Source organism: Chiloscyllium plagiosum, chromosome 13 (assembly GCF_004010195.1).
Source record: "Chiloscyllium plagiosum isolate BGI_BamShark_2017 chromosome 13, ASM401019v2, whole genome shotgun sequence".
NCBI lineage: Eukaryota > Metazoa > Chordata > Chondrichthyes > Orectolobiformes > Hemiscylliidae > Chiloscyllium > Chiloscyllium plagiosum.
Window position 1 is genome coordinate 62248515 of NC_057722.1, and position 17096 is coordinate 62265610.

The window sequence follows — 17096 nt, forward strand, 5'->3', positions numbered from 1 at the left end:
GTGGAGTTGCAGGTAGATAGGATAGTGAAGAAGGCGTTTGGTATGCTTTCCTTTATTGGTCAGATCATTGAGTATAGGAGTTGGGAGGTCATATTGCGGCTGTATAGGACATTGGTTAGGCCACTTTTGGAATATTGCATGCAATTCTGGTCTCCTTCCTATCGGGAGTTGTGAAACTGGAAAGAGTTCAGCAAAGATTTACGAGGATGTTGCCAGAATTGGAGGGTTTGAGCAATAAGGAGATGCTGAATAGGTTGGGCCTGTTTTCCCTGGAGCGTCGGAGGCTGAGGGGTGACCTTATAGAGGGTTATAAATGCGTGAGGGACATGCATCGGATAAATAGACAAGGTCTTTTCCCTGGGATTGGGGAGTCCAGAGCTAGAGGGCATAGATTTAGGATGAGAGGAAAAAGATTTAAAAGGGAACTAAGCGGCAACATTTTCACACAGAGAGCACTATGTGTATGGAATGAGTTGCCAGAAGTGGTGGAGGCTGGTACAATTACAACATTTAAAAGACATTTGGATGGGTATATGAATAGGGAGGGTTTGGAGGGGTATGGGCCAAGTGCTGGCAGGTGGGACTAGATTGGGTTGGGATATCTGGTCGGCATGGACGAGTTGGACCAAAGGGTCTGTTTCCATGCTGTACATCTCTATGACTGTATAGTAGGCTGATCATCAGCTTCAAACGTTTCACAGAATGTTTCAACCAAAAAGAAGGAAGAATTACATTTCATTGGAAGCATTGATTGTCTTTCTTTCCTCAGATGCTGCTGGACCTGTTCAGTTTATCCAGCACTTCCTGTCTATTATTATAAAATAACTTATCTGTTATGCCTACATAAAGGTCTTCTTAAAATATATGAAGTGGTTGTAATGATGGATGCTGATGCTGTTCAGAACAAAAAACATTAATTATCAGGCAATCACAGTTAAGATGCTTCAGTCATGTCATGTCTTCTTGTACCAACAGAGTAGATATCATAAACCAAGTCTGAAGACACTGGTAATGTGTAATGCACTCAATTTTCTTCATATGTACAGAGATGTAGAAAACTGAAATAAAATGTTGACTAGCTAGTTAAGTGAATTGAAAGCAGATCACGTAATTTCCGGGCATCCTATCCTCATTGATAAGTAATGGAGCGGTACTGAATCAGTGTCACAATAAGCTAGATTTTATGATGTAACCATTCAACTATTTCTCATTTTGAAATCTTTTTGTTTTAACAATGTGCTTTTGATTGAATGTTTTCAGCTAAATGAAAGTTGGTTCACACATGAGAACTGTACCGAACGCTGTACATGCTTGGGCAAAAATAATATCAACTGTACAGCTTGGAAGTGTGGAGTGTTGGAAAAATGTGAGAGACAGGATGGAGAGCTGGGCTGTCACATGACAGGTTAGTAACCTACCTTACAATGTGGTAGCACAATAATCTGCCATTAGAGAGTGGTTTCTTTAGCTCAAAAGTATAGAAAGATGAAAGGTTAGGTTTTAAAAGCTATTTAAGCAATAAAATTTGAGTTTTGAGGTAAATGTGCCTGGATTTTACTCATAACTTGTGTCCTACTCCCATTCATTTTCTCATGGGATGTAGGCATTGCTGGTAAGGTCAGCATTTGTTGCCCATCCCTGATCCCTTAAACTGAGTGGCCTTAGTGATAGAGTGGGCATGTCATCAAAAGCTAATGTCAGGTTAATAATGAAAACAAGTTGACAAAGAGTCTTTTTTTTTTAACAGTTGTTAGAGAGGGAAGGAATTATAACTACGGAATGGAGTTTGGAATGGTGACTGAAAGCAACAACTTCAGTCTTCCCATTACTAAGTAGAGGAAATTTCTACTCTAATGGATATTCGATAAGCAGTCTAGAAATTGAGTGAAGAGAGATGTGATCATGAGGTGGAAGGGGGTATTGTCAGCCTTTATGTGAAAAGCAACACCATGAGTTCAGATGATATTGCCATGGAGCAGATGTAGATAATAAATGCAGAGGGCTAAGGATCAATCCTTAGAGGACACCAGAGGTATTGTGAAGAATTGTCACCAGTAATGCCCTTAATTTGTTTACTTTGTGTAGTTTCACACAGCTAGATAAGCTGTGGGCTTTTCCCAGTGGCTTTACCCAGTCTTCCACATCACAACAGTGACTACACTTCAGTGCTATTTAATTGGCTGTAAAGCATCTTGGAATATCCATTTGACCATTCAAAGTTGATTTTCTGAATATTTAACAGAGCAGGAGCAAACTTGGCTGCAATGACCCTAAATTATTGAATTTCTTTTCAACAGTCACTGTTAAAGATTCAAAACCATTTGAGAAATGGCAACTTGGAAGTATTTATACCCATGGCAGAGAATGGGTCAGTAAATTCAGGAGAACAGTCAGAAATTAAGCAATTCTGAAGCAACTTAATGTACTTATTTGAAAGCATTTCTTTAACCATAGAAAGCTTGTCCAGACTATCACTAAACCATTATTGTTTATCTAGGAAGTGCATCCTGCTCTGTTGATGGTGATGCTCACTATTATACCTTTGATAAAATCGTGTACACATTCTCGGGCACTTGTGCATACACCCTGGTAAGGGTCTCTGACAACAGCAATGTGGTTCCTATCAACATCACTGCATTGAATGAAGCGCATAGCCAGAACCTCTCAACATATCTGAGAGAAATCTACATAGATGTGTATGGTGTTCATCTCACGCTGCAGAAGAACAGGAGGATCTTGGTAAGATCATGACAGTGCTGAAAAATGTGCAATGTTACAGTTCAGAAGATTTCATTTGTAACAACCTTCAGTTTTTCTTTCTGTTGCTTTGTTGTATGCTCAGTAAGTGAAAGATTCTAATATGAATGAATGAAGCACTATCTATACTGTGCTCTAGCCTTCGTACTGGGGGCTGGAATGTCCTGCATTTTGTGGTGGTAAAGATAACGAAACTGTCCTTACAATAATGAATTGATAAAAACCTCCATTTTAACACTATTAGACTTATAAAAACCCTGGAAAATGTTGCACCCTATTCTCCAGAAAAACTAACTTCAGCATTACTGCTAGCTTCTACATTGCCTATGAAAAGCTAATTTTAGAACAATGGAATGGCAAATTTCTTCACATTTATTAAAAATTCTATCCTGTTAGAATATATTTTATATATGTATATTTATTTAGAATATGTTGCATTTACTATCTATTTTGATACCTGAGCATTTAACATTTGGCCACGTATAACTTCCTGGTTTGCTGTGTATGAAAACTACAATGCTGATGGTTACCTATCTGCTCATCAACATCAATTCTGCTGCATGCCAGGGCATCATCTTGATTAGGCACCAGATTTCAGCTGCTAACAGGAAAGGGAAAATACCCATCATGGAGAATGCTAGATTTTTCTGGGCAACTGTCTTCAGGGTCAGCTGCGAACACTATTGTTTCACTGCTAATTGCAAATCTACACTACTGTATAGAACAATTAGATGGTGAGTCATGCTCACTTGTCTCTTCCACCTTAGTATGTCTTAGACTGAGATGGGCAACCCCTATTGCAGCAGTGAACTGTTTTCTGTTTTTCATACAAACTATTTTAAGTCTGTAATTCAGGACTGAATTTGTATATAAATTGGCTCAGTGTCATTTTTGGTGAATTTCATGGTTTAGATCTGTGAGCCCTAGCAGGATTTCTCATGCCATTTACCCAAACTCACTTCATTGTCTTTGTATCATACCTCAATGGTGCCCTGCTTGGTGTATTCTCTATCTTGCTACTTGTCACGGCCAAGTCCTTCTGTGATTCCTGCTACCAGCACCATCTTATAAGCTCAGCTGTCCACCGAGTCAACTGTCTGGCTGTCTGGAGATGCCCTGCCCAATTGCCTCAGACATCGCGTAGAGGGAAGTTGGCACCATGACATCTAACACTGTTCAGAATATTTTCAGATTTTGTGGAAATGGCTATAGCTCACTACTTTGCACATTAAAACAGTGGTGCACTAATCTACAGGATACATTTTCATCTTTGTAACATATATGACAAAATTGTAAGTTAATAGGAACAGATTTCAAACTTGCAATTGAGTGCAAAACTGTAAAATTGTAAATGAATAGTCTGTAATAGAAACCTTATGAATTTCATTTCCACTTAAATCAATGATAATGAACATTGAGCACTTCCTAAATTGGGTGGGTAATCCATTGCACCCTGTTGAATGACAGAAGGAAGATGGAAATCCATTCTTTATAAACTGACTGAGAATTTACATCTGAGAAAACATTCTCTCTCCCACCACACCACCATGCTCTAAGTTGGTCATATTTTTCCCTCTCTATTCAGAGGTTACTGTTTATTTTTTAGTTCTGAAAAGTTGTTTTGTATCATCATCATTTTGCTCCATTTGATGGTGGCTTTCTCATACAAAGGATCTTACTTTCCAGCTAAATGGGAAAAGCATTCGCACACCAATGCAGAGACGTTTGAGAGGCATAAATGTTCTAACAAATGGTATCAACACAATTGTTGAGACAGATTTTGGAATGTCACTGAGATATGATGGCAACCACAATCTTGAGATCAATTTACCAAACTCATATTATTCAAAGGTAAGCAAACCATGCATTTTAGTTCATGGTCTACCAAAATATTATGCATATATTTGAAAGGACCTCCAATATTCCCTAAAGAACTGAGAATCTGTAATCAAACCACAGTGACTCAGGGCACAGTGTAAGCAAGTGTTATAAAATTAATAGTTTTTCAGTGAGTTACGGAATAACCTAATAATGTGTGCATATTTTAATAGAATGTAATCTAAATATAATAAATATTTTTTCATATTATAAATCCTTCATGAAAATACTGTCTTCGGTAAGGCGGTGAAAGGGTTTTTTTTCATGAAAGATTTAAGTAAATAGTTCTGTTATCCTGATGTGATTTCATTCTACTGTGTAAATTTGAAATTAAATTAGCAGCAAATGCAAAATATGGTAAAAATACCTGGTCGGAACAGGTCATCATTGAAGAAATTTATAAAATTTCAGCATATCTACAAAAGGAAGAAAAAAAATGCTAGTGCATTTTTCCATACCTTTGCGCAGATATAGCCTGAGAGTGATGTCGAGAGGAATTCAGAGCAAAGAAAATATGAGCCATGGTTGTGGAATTAACAGCACAGAACAGGATACTGGAGTCAAACTTAACAACTCCTAACAGATTGAATTTCCCCAAGCTCCTTTTTAGTATAAACTCCAGAGTTGCTAGGGTTGACCCTTTTGCTGTCAAGGATTAGTTGCTTTGGATCATTTTAGCAGTATTAGTCTGAGCGAAAGAAGAAAACAAATATAGAGTTCTCATACCAAACCATTAATAACTCTTGTATTGAAAGTGTATACTTTTGGGAGACAGGATAAGTTTGATGAACTATTGACTTGAAAGGTTTGATGGTTTTTATTGTACATTTGTAAATATAGGGCACACAGATAAATGAGATTATGGAGCACAGCTAACTCACCATGAGCAGGCTTCAGCAGTGAAGTACTTGGGACTATGATGTTGTAGCCATGACAGAGGTGTGGATTTCACAGGGACAGGAATGGTTGCTGGATGTTCCAGGGTTTAGAACATTTAAAAAGAACAGGAAGGGTGAAAAAAGAAGAGGGGGTGTAGCATTGCTATTCCAAGAGTGCATCACAGCTACAGAAACGAATGTTGTCGAGGAAGGTTTGTCTACTGAGTCAGTATGGATGGAGTTAGGAACAGCAAGGGAGCAGCTGTTTTCTACAGACCCCATAATAGCAGTAGGGAGATTGAAGAACTCCTAGGCCGGCAGATTTTGGAAAAATGCAGATGTAGCAGCGTTGTTATTAAGGGTGACTTCAACCTTCCCAATATTAACTGGAACCTCCTTAATCTAGATGATATGATGGAGCCGTTTCTGTCAGGTGTGTTCAGGAGGGTTTCCTTACTCAGTATGTACATAGGCCGACGAGGGGAGAGGCCATATAGGATTTGGTGCTCGGCACTGAGCCAGGACATTTGTCAGATCTCGTGGTGGGAGAACACTTTGGTGACAGTGACCACAACTGCCTCACATTTACCATAGCCTTGGAGAGAGAAAGGAGCAGTTACCAAGGGAAGGTATTTAATTGGGGAAAAGCAAATTACGACGCTATCAGAAAGGAGTTGGGAAGTACAGATTGGGAGCAATTGTTCCACAGAAAGGGCACAACAGACATGTGGAGACTGTTTAAGGAGCAGTTGTTGTGAGTGAACCACAAATTTGCTCCTCTGAGACCGGCAAGAAGGAGTAAGATTAAGGAACCTTGGATGACGAGAACAGAGGAGCATCTAGTCAAAAGGAAGAAGGCAACTTACTTAAGATGGAGGAAGCAAGGATCTAACACAGCTTTAGAGGATTTCAGGCTTACTAGAAAGGAGCTTAGAAATGGTCTCAGGAGAGCCAGGAGAGGGCACGAGAAAGGCTTGGCAGGAAGGATTGGGAGAACCCAAAGGCATTTTACTCATACATGAGGAATAAGAGAATGATCATTGAGAAGGTAGGGGTGGTCAGGAATAGCATAGGGAACTTGTGCATGGAGTCTGAGCAGATAGGGAAAGCCCTAAATGAGTTTTTTGCTTCGGTTTTCACTAAGGAAAGGGACTTTATTGTGAATGAGAACTTTGAGGAGCTGGGAAACAGGCGTGAACAGATCAAGATTGATGAAGTTGATGTGCTGGAAATTTTGGCAAACATTAAGATTGATTATTCTCTAGGACCAGACCAGATTTATCTTAGGCTGCTCCGGGAAGCGAGAAAGGAGTTTGCTAAGCCACTGGCAAAATCTTTCCTTCCTCACTCTCCATGGGAGTTGTACCGGTGGATTGGAGGGAGGCGAATGTTGTTCCTCTTTTCAAGAAGGGGAATAGGGAAATCCCTGGCAATTACAGACCAGTCAGTCTTACGTCTGTGGTCAGCAATGTTTTGGAAATAATTCTGAGGGATAGGATTTATGACTATTTGGAAAAGCATAGTGTGATTAAATGCAGTCAGCATGGCTTTGTGAGGGGCAGGTCATGCCTCACAAATCTTATTGAGTTCTTTGTGGAGGTGACGAGACAGGTTGATGAAGGTCAAGCAGTGGATATGGTGTATATGGACTTCAGCAAGGCATTTGATAAGGTTGCTCATCATAAAGTCAGGAGGTTTGAGATACAGGGAGATTTAGCGATCTGGATTCAGAGTTCAAGCTCCACTTCTCAGTTTTTGGAATGCTTTTCCATTTATCACATAAATGCTGACAAGAAAGAGCCACGAGGAATCAGGAATTTCTCCTCCTGTCCTCTCACTCCAAATGTTGGGCTTATGGCTATTGTAATGCGCCTGGGAGTGGTAAACTACAGACTTCCTGAGGAAGTACTGCAGGATTACATGTTGGTCTACTGATCTCTGCAGCCATTTTCCCAGCATCTGGGAACTGACATTTCGCAGCATTTGAAATTGGAAGATTTGTCTTAGCTTTCCTAATGTCAGGTTTTTTTTAAATGAAGAAGAATTTTTGAAGATACTCTTTTTTTAAGCTTTGTGTTATAGTATACAGTACACTGATCTCATGTCATCGTTTCTGTATTATCACATTTGTTAATCCATCTCTCTGTTATTGTAGGTGTGTGGTTTGTGTGGTAATTACAACGGCCAAAAGGGTGATGAGTTGCTAATGCCTGATGGTCTAATTGCACCCAGTGTAACTCACTTTGGAAACAGTTGGAAGTCAGAGGAATATAGCAATGCAGGGTAGGATTTAAACCTTTATGCATCACAGAGACTCAAAAATATTTTTTTCTCATTTATTATATATATTAAATAGAACAAAACTGAAATTAGTCAAAAAGCATCAACACAATCAGAAACAGATGTAAGTATAAATCAATCCTTCAGTATAAAACGGCCATTTCAAAACTTAGGATTGAAATTTTGTAACACACATATAGCTAAAAATGATAATAGACACACTCCTTAGCAAATGATTAATGTGCTTATATCACATTTGTATCTGTCCTTCAATGGAAAAAGGAGCACATTAATTGATAAAGACATGTTAATCATGTTTAAGTATGCCACTAACATCACTTATTTGCAGACAGTTGTAATAGCATTTTGAGGACATGTTGTTCAAAGCTAGAATATTTGAAATGTAATAAAAGCTGTGCTTTCTATTTTTATTAGCTGTCAACCAGGCTACAACAAAAAACAAATGGCATCTCTTTGCACGCCAGAAGAGAAACTAATTATTGAGTCCCAGTGCCAGGAGCTGCTGCGTGATAAATTCATACCTTGTCATCACTTTGTTAATCCATATATTTTCATCGAGAACTGTATTCAAGATATGTGCAAATATAGTGCCATGATTTCAACACTCTGTGATAATTTCCAAAATTATGTTGCTGCTTGTAAGGAAGAGGAAGTAGAAATCATGTGGAGGAACAGTACTTTCTGTCGTAAGTAACTATATTGATAACAAGAGATAAAGGTGAAGTCAATGAGAGTTAAAAACTCACATACCTATTTATACTGCTATTCAAACATATGGAACAATATAACATTGTCACAATGTGATACAACAAACCAGTTGATGGAGATACATAGATTTTGTTAAAACAACAAGAAATATGAGATAATCAATACTTTTGACTTGTACTAACCATAGATTTAGCACATCACTTGGGACCGATACACTAACCCCCAGAGACGAATCAAAATATGGGTGGTTATATCCTCCAGCAACACAAAAATAACAATCAGTACAAGAGAATGAAGAAACTCCCTCCATTGGGAGTTCCTGTAACCTGATTCTCAAAAGCCCAGCATAAAGGTTGGCCCACGTTGGCAAGGGGTGATTGTAAACCCAACCTGTGGGTTTAGGATAAATAAAGGCCTGGGCCATACAGGTAAGACAGTAACATAAAACAAAGGACTGCAGATGCTGGAGATCTGAAACAAAAGCAGAAATTGCTGAATAAACTCAGCAGGTCTGGCAGCATCTGTGAGAAGAAAGCAGAGTTAATGTTTCAAATCCGGTGACTCTTCATCAGCATCAGTGAATTTCTCCAGCAATTTCTGTTCTTGTAACATATTTTTAAATTTTTGTTTAAAGCTTCTGGGCAGCATTAGGAAATTTCCAAGGCACCAACTGTACTGTACAAGACCTAGAAACAGCCCTTGTATACTGTACAAGACCTAGAAACAGCCCTTGTAATGCAGTTACATTCTGGAGGAATTCAGTTCAGTCTTCCCCTGACTCTACATATGCTACATGACCAACAGCATAGATCACCTGTTGGTATTAACCTAACATAAGTGCAAGGATCACTGGCTTGTAAATATTTTATTACAATTATTTTTGGTAATGGCCAGAGCTCCAATTTTGCCTGTATTTTCCACCCGGAACTGTCAACTCCAAGTTTGCATAAGATCCACTTTCAAAAAGAGGAACATTTTTTAAACTGATGTCCTCAGCTGTTTGATCAAGGTAACTGATCACACATTTCCTGAATACTCCCAAAATAAACTATTAGACATAGTTATATATCAGTGAAAAACTCTTAAGGGAGCTATTTTTTGCATACTATGATATATTTGCTCAAACTGCTGCTTACAGCATTTAACAGCCATTCGCAGTTCAAGATAACAATGTGCTGTGATCAGCATGTATTTGGAAATAAACCCAAGGCAGGTTTATTATTTCTCATTCTAACAATAACCTAATGGTTAGCAGTGCCTCACATTATCCCGTGCAGTCTGTGGTGATTCACAAGACTGTTGCAGGAATGGCTTAATTTCTCCTATGATCTCATTTCATGTAATAAGCAAAATTAAATAAATTAGTTCACTTCCATAAAACCACAAAGGTGTAAATCAAATGATACCTGTATGCAGTCCTTCACTAAATAATGAGCAAGGTGCTGTCTATAATAATAGAATTTAAAGTAAAATTGTGCAATCTCCTAATTTATTATAGTTATAGTAAGTATTAAATAATATTGGAGAAAGGTCTGAGAATGTGTGTGATAAAGCATGTGTTATCAGATTTATTTTGTAATAAATGTAAGATGTAAAAAGCACTGAGATTTGAGATCTCCAGTGGCTGTGTAGCCTTTTCCATTGAATAGCTGAGCGAAACAGCTTGTGAAACTCTTAGAATGAAATTTGAACCAATGTTGACTCATTTGCCTTCTGTCAGACTGGTATTAAGAACACTAAGGTTGCATCAAATTCCAATGTTTGGGAAATTAAAATCATTGAAGGTTCATGTTGCTCATCACTGCTGCTCGGAGTGCATGAATATATATGTTGAATGGGATTGGATTTATTTGTGCTAAAAAAAAAACCTTCTGTGGAAGAAGGTCAATTACATTTATATTCAAGGTTCAACATGTACCCTGATTACTTAAAGATCCTGAAACCATCGAGTCAGATCCTAGAAAGCAGTCAATGAGTTATTGCCTTTCAAAGAAGTCCAGGAGGAAAGAACTGGTGAGGAGATTTGAGCACTAACCTATTATACAAAGAATTGTCCATCCACCAATCTAAACATACTATACAAGGACAAGTCATTTCTTCCAAAGAGGACTTTTGTTTATTCATTCAAAGGACTTGAGCATCACTGGTTGATGAGCATTTATTTGCCATCTCTAATCTGTTGATTGTAATAAGAATACACTGGGTTTGAAAATAATGAAATTGAACTGTACTGTTACAGATATTTTTAATCAACCTGTTAAGACATGTTATGACATACCTCAGAGAGGTGAAATTTGAACTTGGATTTTCTGATTCAGAGGTTGAGCCACCACTACTGCAACATAAGCAAAGAGCTACGCCTGTTCCCCTTATGCTGATATTTGAGCCTTAACAATGTTCCTGCTCAGTATTTAACTGGAGTATTTTCATGTAACATGAGGCAAACATGGTAGCCACTACACTGCAAAATCAAGGGAACTCTACTGTTGTAAGATTATTATAAATGCCTGTGCATCTGAAATTGTTTCACTTGTCTTCCTACTTGGTGCAGCTTATACTGAACAAATCCTAGTGAGTATTGTAATTAATGTAAATTATTTTTACCTTTATCCTTCCACCTATCTTGAATTGATTGCATGGAAATGTTTATATTGCTTTTGCAGCTCAGTATTGTCCACCAAACAGTTACTATACGACCTGTGCTCCAGCTTGTCCTCCTGCATGCAATAATATCTATGCAGGACACAGCTGTGATAAGTCTTCTGTGTGCATGGAAGGATGCGTATGTAACAATGGTTTCGTATTCAGTGATGACAGCTGTATTTCAATCAGTGAATGTGGCTGCAGAGACAAAAACGATCATTACCATCGTGTGAGTATATTAAAAAAATTGAACCTATTTCTGGAAATATTACATATTTTGTCAAGCAGGTTATGCATGTTCTTTGATTAAAGGTGTCTCGGCTTCATGTAGCACTCCTTTATCTGAGTCAGAGGTTATGAGTTCAATCTTGTCGCAGAGACTTGAACGTATATCTAGGTCAATATTTGTTGGAGCACTGAGAATCTACAAAACTGTAAGCTTTCTAAGGTGGATATGAAATATCACATTATACTATTTAAAAAACAACAGGCTGTTTCCTGGCCAATGTTTATCCTTAAAACAACAAGTGAAGCATCTGTTCTGAAAAAGGCATATTTGAAATGTTGAGCTGAATTTTCCCAAGAAGTGGACAAGTATCAATTTTGACAAATTTCATGGAGATTTTATCTTCGTGAGCCTTTCACATCTCATTACCTATGCACCATGTCCCAGTGGTGGCATGCTCATCATATCCTTCCTCCCACTGCAGGCAGAAGAATTCACCACTGCTGGGTCTTCCCAGGATTCCTGGTGTCAACATCATTTTTGAAGTCCAGCCATATACCCAATTAAGCACTAGCAATCCAGAGCTGCCTGGACAGTTACTGATCAATTTTTGCATTATATTTCAAAAAATACTTTATTCATAAAAATATATTTGAATATTTACATAGACACAAATGCACTTCAGTTCTGTACAGTAGCATATAAAGAAAGCAAAGAAACACTGGAGTTTAAATTTATCCAAATAAATCAAAGACATCTCTTACATATATAAGAATAAATCCGCATGCGTTTGAAGCACTAGGATGGTCCGATAACTGAACAGACCCCCATTTAACTTAGGTTGGAAGACCTCAAACGGTGGTCTTTTCCCACTGTGCTGTGGCAGCAGGTGACCCAAGCTTTAGTGTATCCCTCAGCATATAATCCTGGACTTTGGAATGTGCTAGTCTGCAACACTCAGTCAGTGTCAACTCCTTGTTCTGAAAGGCCACCAAGTTTCGGGCAGATCAAAGAACGTCTTTCACAAAGAGTATGGCCTGATCAATTGTCCCAGACATGTTGGAGAGAGGGAAATTGGCATTCTACTTTGTCAGCAGGGACCTGATAGTCCTGGTTAAGGCAGGACTTCCTAGTGAGCATGTCCTGGATGTTGGTGAATGGTTTCCGAGATAGAGAGCTGGAGGAGTAGGAAGCAGGCTGGAGTCACCAGGTTACCAATCTGACTTTCGTATCAGCAATTGTTGCCATCTAGTTGCGGCACAGTGAGTGGAAGACTTGGAAATTGCATATCAATGAGATGAGATTATTTTATAATGAGATGGTAATGCATGCTAAAACATGACATTGGCCTTTCGCCAGTTACTAGCAGAATCTTGTCCTGATGTTCAAAACTTGGTTGGAAAATGGGACTTCTTGCTGTCCGTTTTGGAATTGCCTTGATGTTGATCTCACATGGTTTTCCTTCATTTCTCAGGAATGACCATGCCATTCTCTGGCTGGGAAAATTCAGCCAATTGTCTCAGTTTCTCTCCACAGATGCTGTTAGATCTTTTGAATATTTCCTACTGTTTCTTTTATTATTATTACTAAAGCGCTATCTTGTCATTTGTATCTCATTGCAGTTTGTACGGCTTTACAGTGGCTCTAAAAGCATTTTGGAATGTTGTGACATACTTACCACCCACCTATTTTGCCATCAGCCTCTGCATCCAAAGGATTGTAGGCTGCCATTTCCATCACATCCATGCCATGACCAGACTCACATTCCCCTCTCTTTCCTTGTCATAATTCTGCAGGGACCATTCTCTCTGGGAGACTCCGGTGCACTCCTTCTTCTTTCCCAACACCTCCTCACATCTTCACAGCACCTTCCCATGCAATTGCAGATGATGTAATACCTGCCTGTTTATCCCCACCCTCCTCACTATCCAAGGTCCCAGACCCACCTTCCAGGTGAACCAACGATTTACCTGTACTTCCTTCAATCTTGCCCACTGTATTTGCTGTACACAGTGTCGTCTCCTCTACATTATGGAGACAACACACAAAGGTTGCAGCTTTGCAGAATACCTGTGTTCTGTCTGAAAAATTAACCCCCTGCTGTTATTGCCTGCCATTTCAACACACGACCGTGCTCCCACACCAGCATTTCTGTCGCAGGATTGCTGCAGTGTTCCAGCAAGACTTGGTGCAAACTTAAAGAACAACATCTTATTTTCCACTTGGGGACCCTGCAGCCTCGAGGACTCATCATCGAATTCAATAACTTTAGAGCCTGATTCCATCCTTCCATGCTTTTTACCAACCCCATACTCCATCCTGTTTTGATGTGGGTTGCTTTTAACACAGTCATCCATTCTCACCTACTCCTAGGCCTATTATTACATTACATGGGTTGCTTTTCAGTACAAATCACCCATTCTCTCCCATTCTTAGTTCTTATTACTTAATCAGTTTTTCTGCAGCCAGCAATCTTCATAAGTTTTTACTCTTACGGACACGACTGTGAAATAGCCACAGCTGCAGTATATATTTCATGTGATATTTATTAAAACGCCTTCAGCGGGCATCTGCACCTCTTGTTGCACTCTTTCCTAAATCAGTAGCCCCCATTTCTGAAAATGTGTCTGTCAGTCTCTCAGGGCTGGAAAGCACCCTTTTGACCCTCAAATCCAGGGAGGCTATTACTGTCCTTTAGTGAATGGTGAGCATACTCTCTGGCCACTGATGAACCAACTTTTCAATAAATCACATTGGGTCTCTCATGGGATCAGGACTCAGAAATTGTCTAATTGATGTCCTTACCCCAAAACCTTACCCTGTAGTTTGGGTCCAAAAGCATGGCCACTGATCTAATGCTTCCACTCGCACAGACATGGAGTTGAAATAATTTAAATGCTTCTTCAAACAGAGAACATCTCCAACTAATTATATTGAAAATAGGGAAGTGCTTGTGAGAAAGGTATCTGAATAATCATGGATCATTTTAATTTTAATGTAGACTGGAAAAATCAGGTTGGAGAAAGTGACCTAGATGATGAGTTTATGGAATGTTTTAGGACAGTTTTCTGGCGTAGCGTATTCTAAATCCAAATCTGAATACAGGCAAAACTAGATGTGGTACTGTCAATGAGGCAGGATTAATGAATGACCTCATTGGTAAGGCACCCCAAGGGATTAGTGATCATATCATGATTGAATCTCATATCAGGTTTGATTGAAATAAGTGTGAGTTTAAAACTAGTGTTTTAAATGTAGAAAAAACAGCAATTATGACAGCATGATGGCAGAGCTGATTAAAGTTATCTGGCAAACTAGCTTCAGTGATAGATTAATGGATGTACAATGACAATTATTTCTGGAGACATGTCAGAATACTCAGAAAAGACCTATTTCAATGAGAGAAAAAGGGTCGGGAGGAAGCTCCATTCAAAGCTCATTACCTAAAGAGGTTAAAGACAACATCATATTTACAGAAAAACTATATAGTTCAGTAACAATGAATGATAGGTCAGACAATTGGGCATAAATAGTGAACAGCAAACAATGACAATATTTTATAGGGAGGGAGAAATTAGAACACAAAAGATCTCGCTAGAAATAGTAACACAGGTAATGACGTTTCTACAGGGATTGAAAATTGAAACGAATGTGTATAACAAGAGTCCAGAAACTGTATGTTCCTGTTAGAGTGAAGGGCAAGACTGGTAGGTGTAGGGAATGCTGAATGACTATTCAGAGAAATTGGGGTTTTGATCAAGAATACGAAGGAAGCCTACGTCAGATATAGGCAGCAGAAATCGAATGATTCCCTGAAAGAATATAAAGGTAGTAGGAGTATGCTTAAGAAGGAAATCAGGAGGGCAAAATGGGAACATGAGATAGTTTTGGCAAACAGGATTAAGGAGAATCCAAAGGGATTCTACAAATACATTAAGGACAAAAGGGTAACTCGGGTGAGATAAGGGCCCCTTAAAGATCAGCAAGGTCCCCTATGTGCAGAAACGCAGGAGATGAGGAAAATACTAAATTCATATTTTGAATCAGTGTTTACTGTGGAGAAGATATGGAAGGTAGAAAATAAGGGGAAATAAATAGCGATCTCTTGAAAAATGTTTGTATTACAGAGTAGGAGGTGCTGGATGCATAAAGGTGGATAAATCCCCGGGATCTGATCAGATGTACCTTAGAACTCTGTGGGAAGCTAGGGAAGTGATTGGAGCCCCCAAGTTCCCTCTGTATTTCAGTGCTCCTAAGTGTCCTGCTTTCACTGTATCTTTCCTCTTGCATTTGACCTATCAAAATACATCAATTTACACTTGTCGAGAATAAACTCCAACTGCCATTTCTCTGCCCAACTTTCTAACTGTCCTGCAGTATCCCTTGGTAACCATTGTCACTATCACGACTCCACCAATTTTTGTGTCATCTGCAAAATTATTAATCAGGCCACCTATATTTTCATCCAAAACATTTACATGTGTTACAAACAACAGGTCCCTGTTCTAATCCATGTGGAATACCACTGGTCATAACCCACCAGTTAGAAAAACACCCCTCCACAACTACCCTCTGTCTGTCATGACCAAGCTAATTTTATATCCAGGAGAAAGTGAGGACTACAGATGCTGGAGATCAGAGCTGAAAATGTGTTGTTGGAAAAGCGCAGCAGGTCAGGCAGCATCCAAGGAGCAGGAGAATCGACGTTTCGGGCATTCCTGAAGAAGGGCTCATGCCCGAAACGTCGATTCTCCTGCTACTTGGATGCTGCCTGACCTGCTGCGCTTTTCCAGCAACACATTTTCAGCTCTAATTTTATATCCAACTTACCAACTCACAGTGGATCCCAGTGGACTTAATCTTCAAGATCAACCTATTAGGAGGAACCTTTTCAAATGCCTGAATCAGTCTACCATGAGGGATCTTATCAAATTTAAATGGAAAAAGATAGTAGAAATCTATGGTACAGAGGTAGATTTTCTGGTAAATGAATCACAAAAGGTTGTTATGCAAATATAGCAAGTGATTAAGAAAGCAAGTGGAATGTTGTTATTTTTTGTCAGGGAAGTGGAATATAAAAATAAATGTTTTGCTACTGTTCTATAATGTATTAGTGAGACCACATCTGGAGTACAGTGTATAGGATTGGTCTACATGTTTAAGAAAGGATACAAATATACTAGAGGCACTTCAGAGGAGGTTCACTTAATTGGCACAGGGACCAGGAGGAAATTATCTCATGAAGAAAGATTGGATTGACAGGATCTGCAGCCATCGGAGTTTAGAAGAATGAAAGATGTGAAATTGAAATGTTTAAGATCTCTATATGTCTACTTGACAGTATGAATGTTAAGGGGGAGACTAGAGCTAGGGGACACAGTCAAAGGGTTTGCCATTTAAGGTGGAGATGAGGAGAATTGTTTTCTCAGATTATGAGTCTTCCCTGGAGATCAATAGGGGCAAGATGATTGAATATTTTTAACACTGAGCTAGATAAGTTCTTTACTGGCAAGGCTGCCAAAGGGTATTGGGCATAGTCAAGAATGTAGATTTCAGGTCATGGTCTGGTCACCTATGTTATCAGTAAATGATAGAGAAGGCTCAAGGAACCAAGTGGTTGAAATCAATACTGCTTCTATACTGTATAATCATATGTCAAGATTTTAAATAATCCTCACATTTAATAGTCAAATAGAGTTACAGCC

The 17096-nt window shown here is 38.9% G+C and overlaps 1 protein-coding gene across 1 annotated transcript in view; it reads left to right on the forward strand.

The window, feature by feature from the left end:
- Window positions 1–17096, forward strand: part of LOC122555641 (zonadhesin-like) — a 71397-nt gene that overhangs the window by 40076 nt on the left and 14225 nt on the right. The window contains exons 14-19 of the mRNA XM_043701638.1: window positions 1261–1405; window positions 2498–2739; window positions 4444–4608; window positions 7669–7796; window positions 8229–8500; window positions 11186–11394. Of these exons, the coding sequence (XP_043557573.1) occupies window positions 1261–1405; window positions 2498–2739; window positions 4444–4608; window positions 7669–7796; window positions 8229–8500; window positions 11186–11394 (1161 nt within the window). The remainder of the gene's footprint in view (window positions 1–1260; window positions 1406–2497; window positions 2740–4443; window positions 4609–7668; window positions 7797–8228; window positions 8501–11185; window positions 11395–17096) is intronic.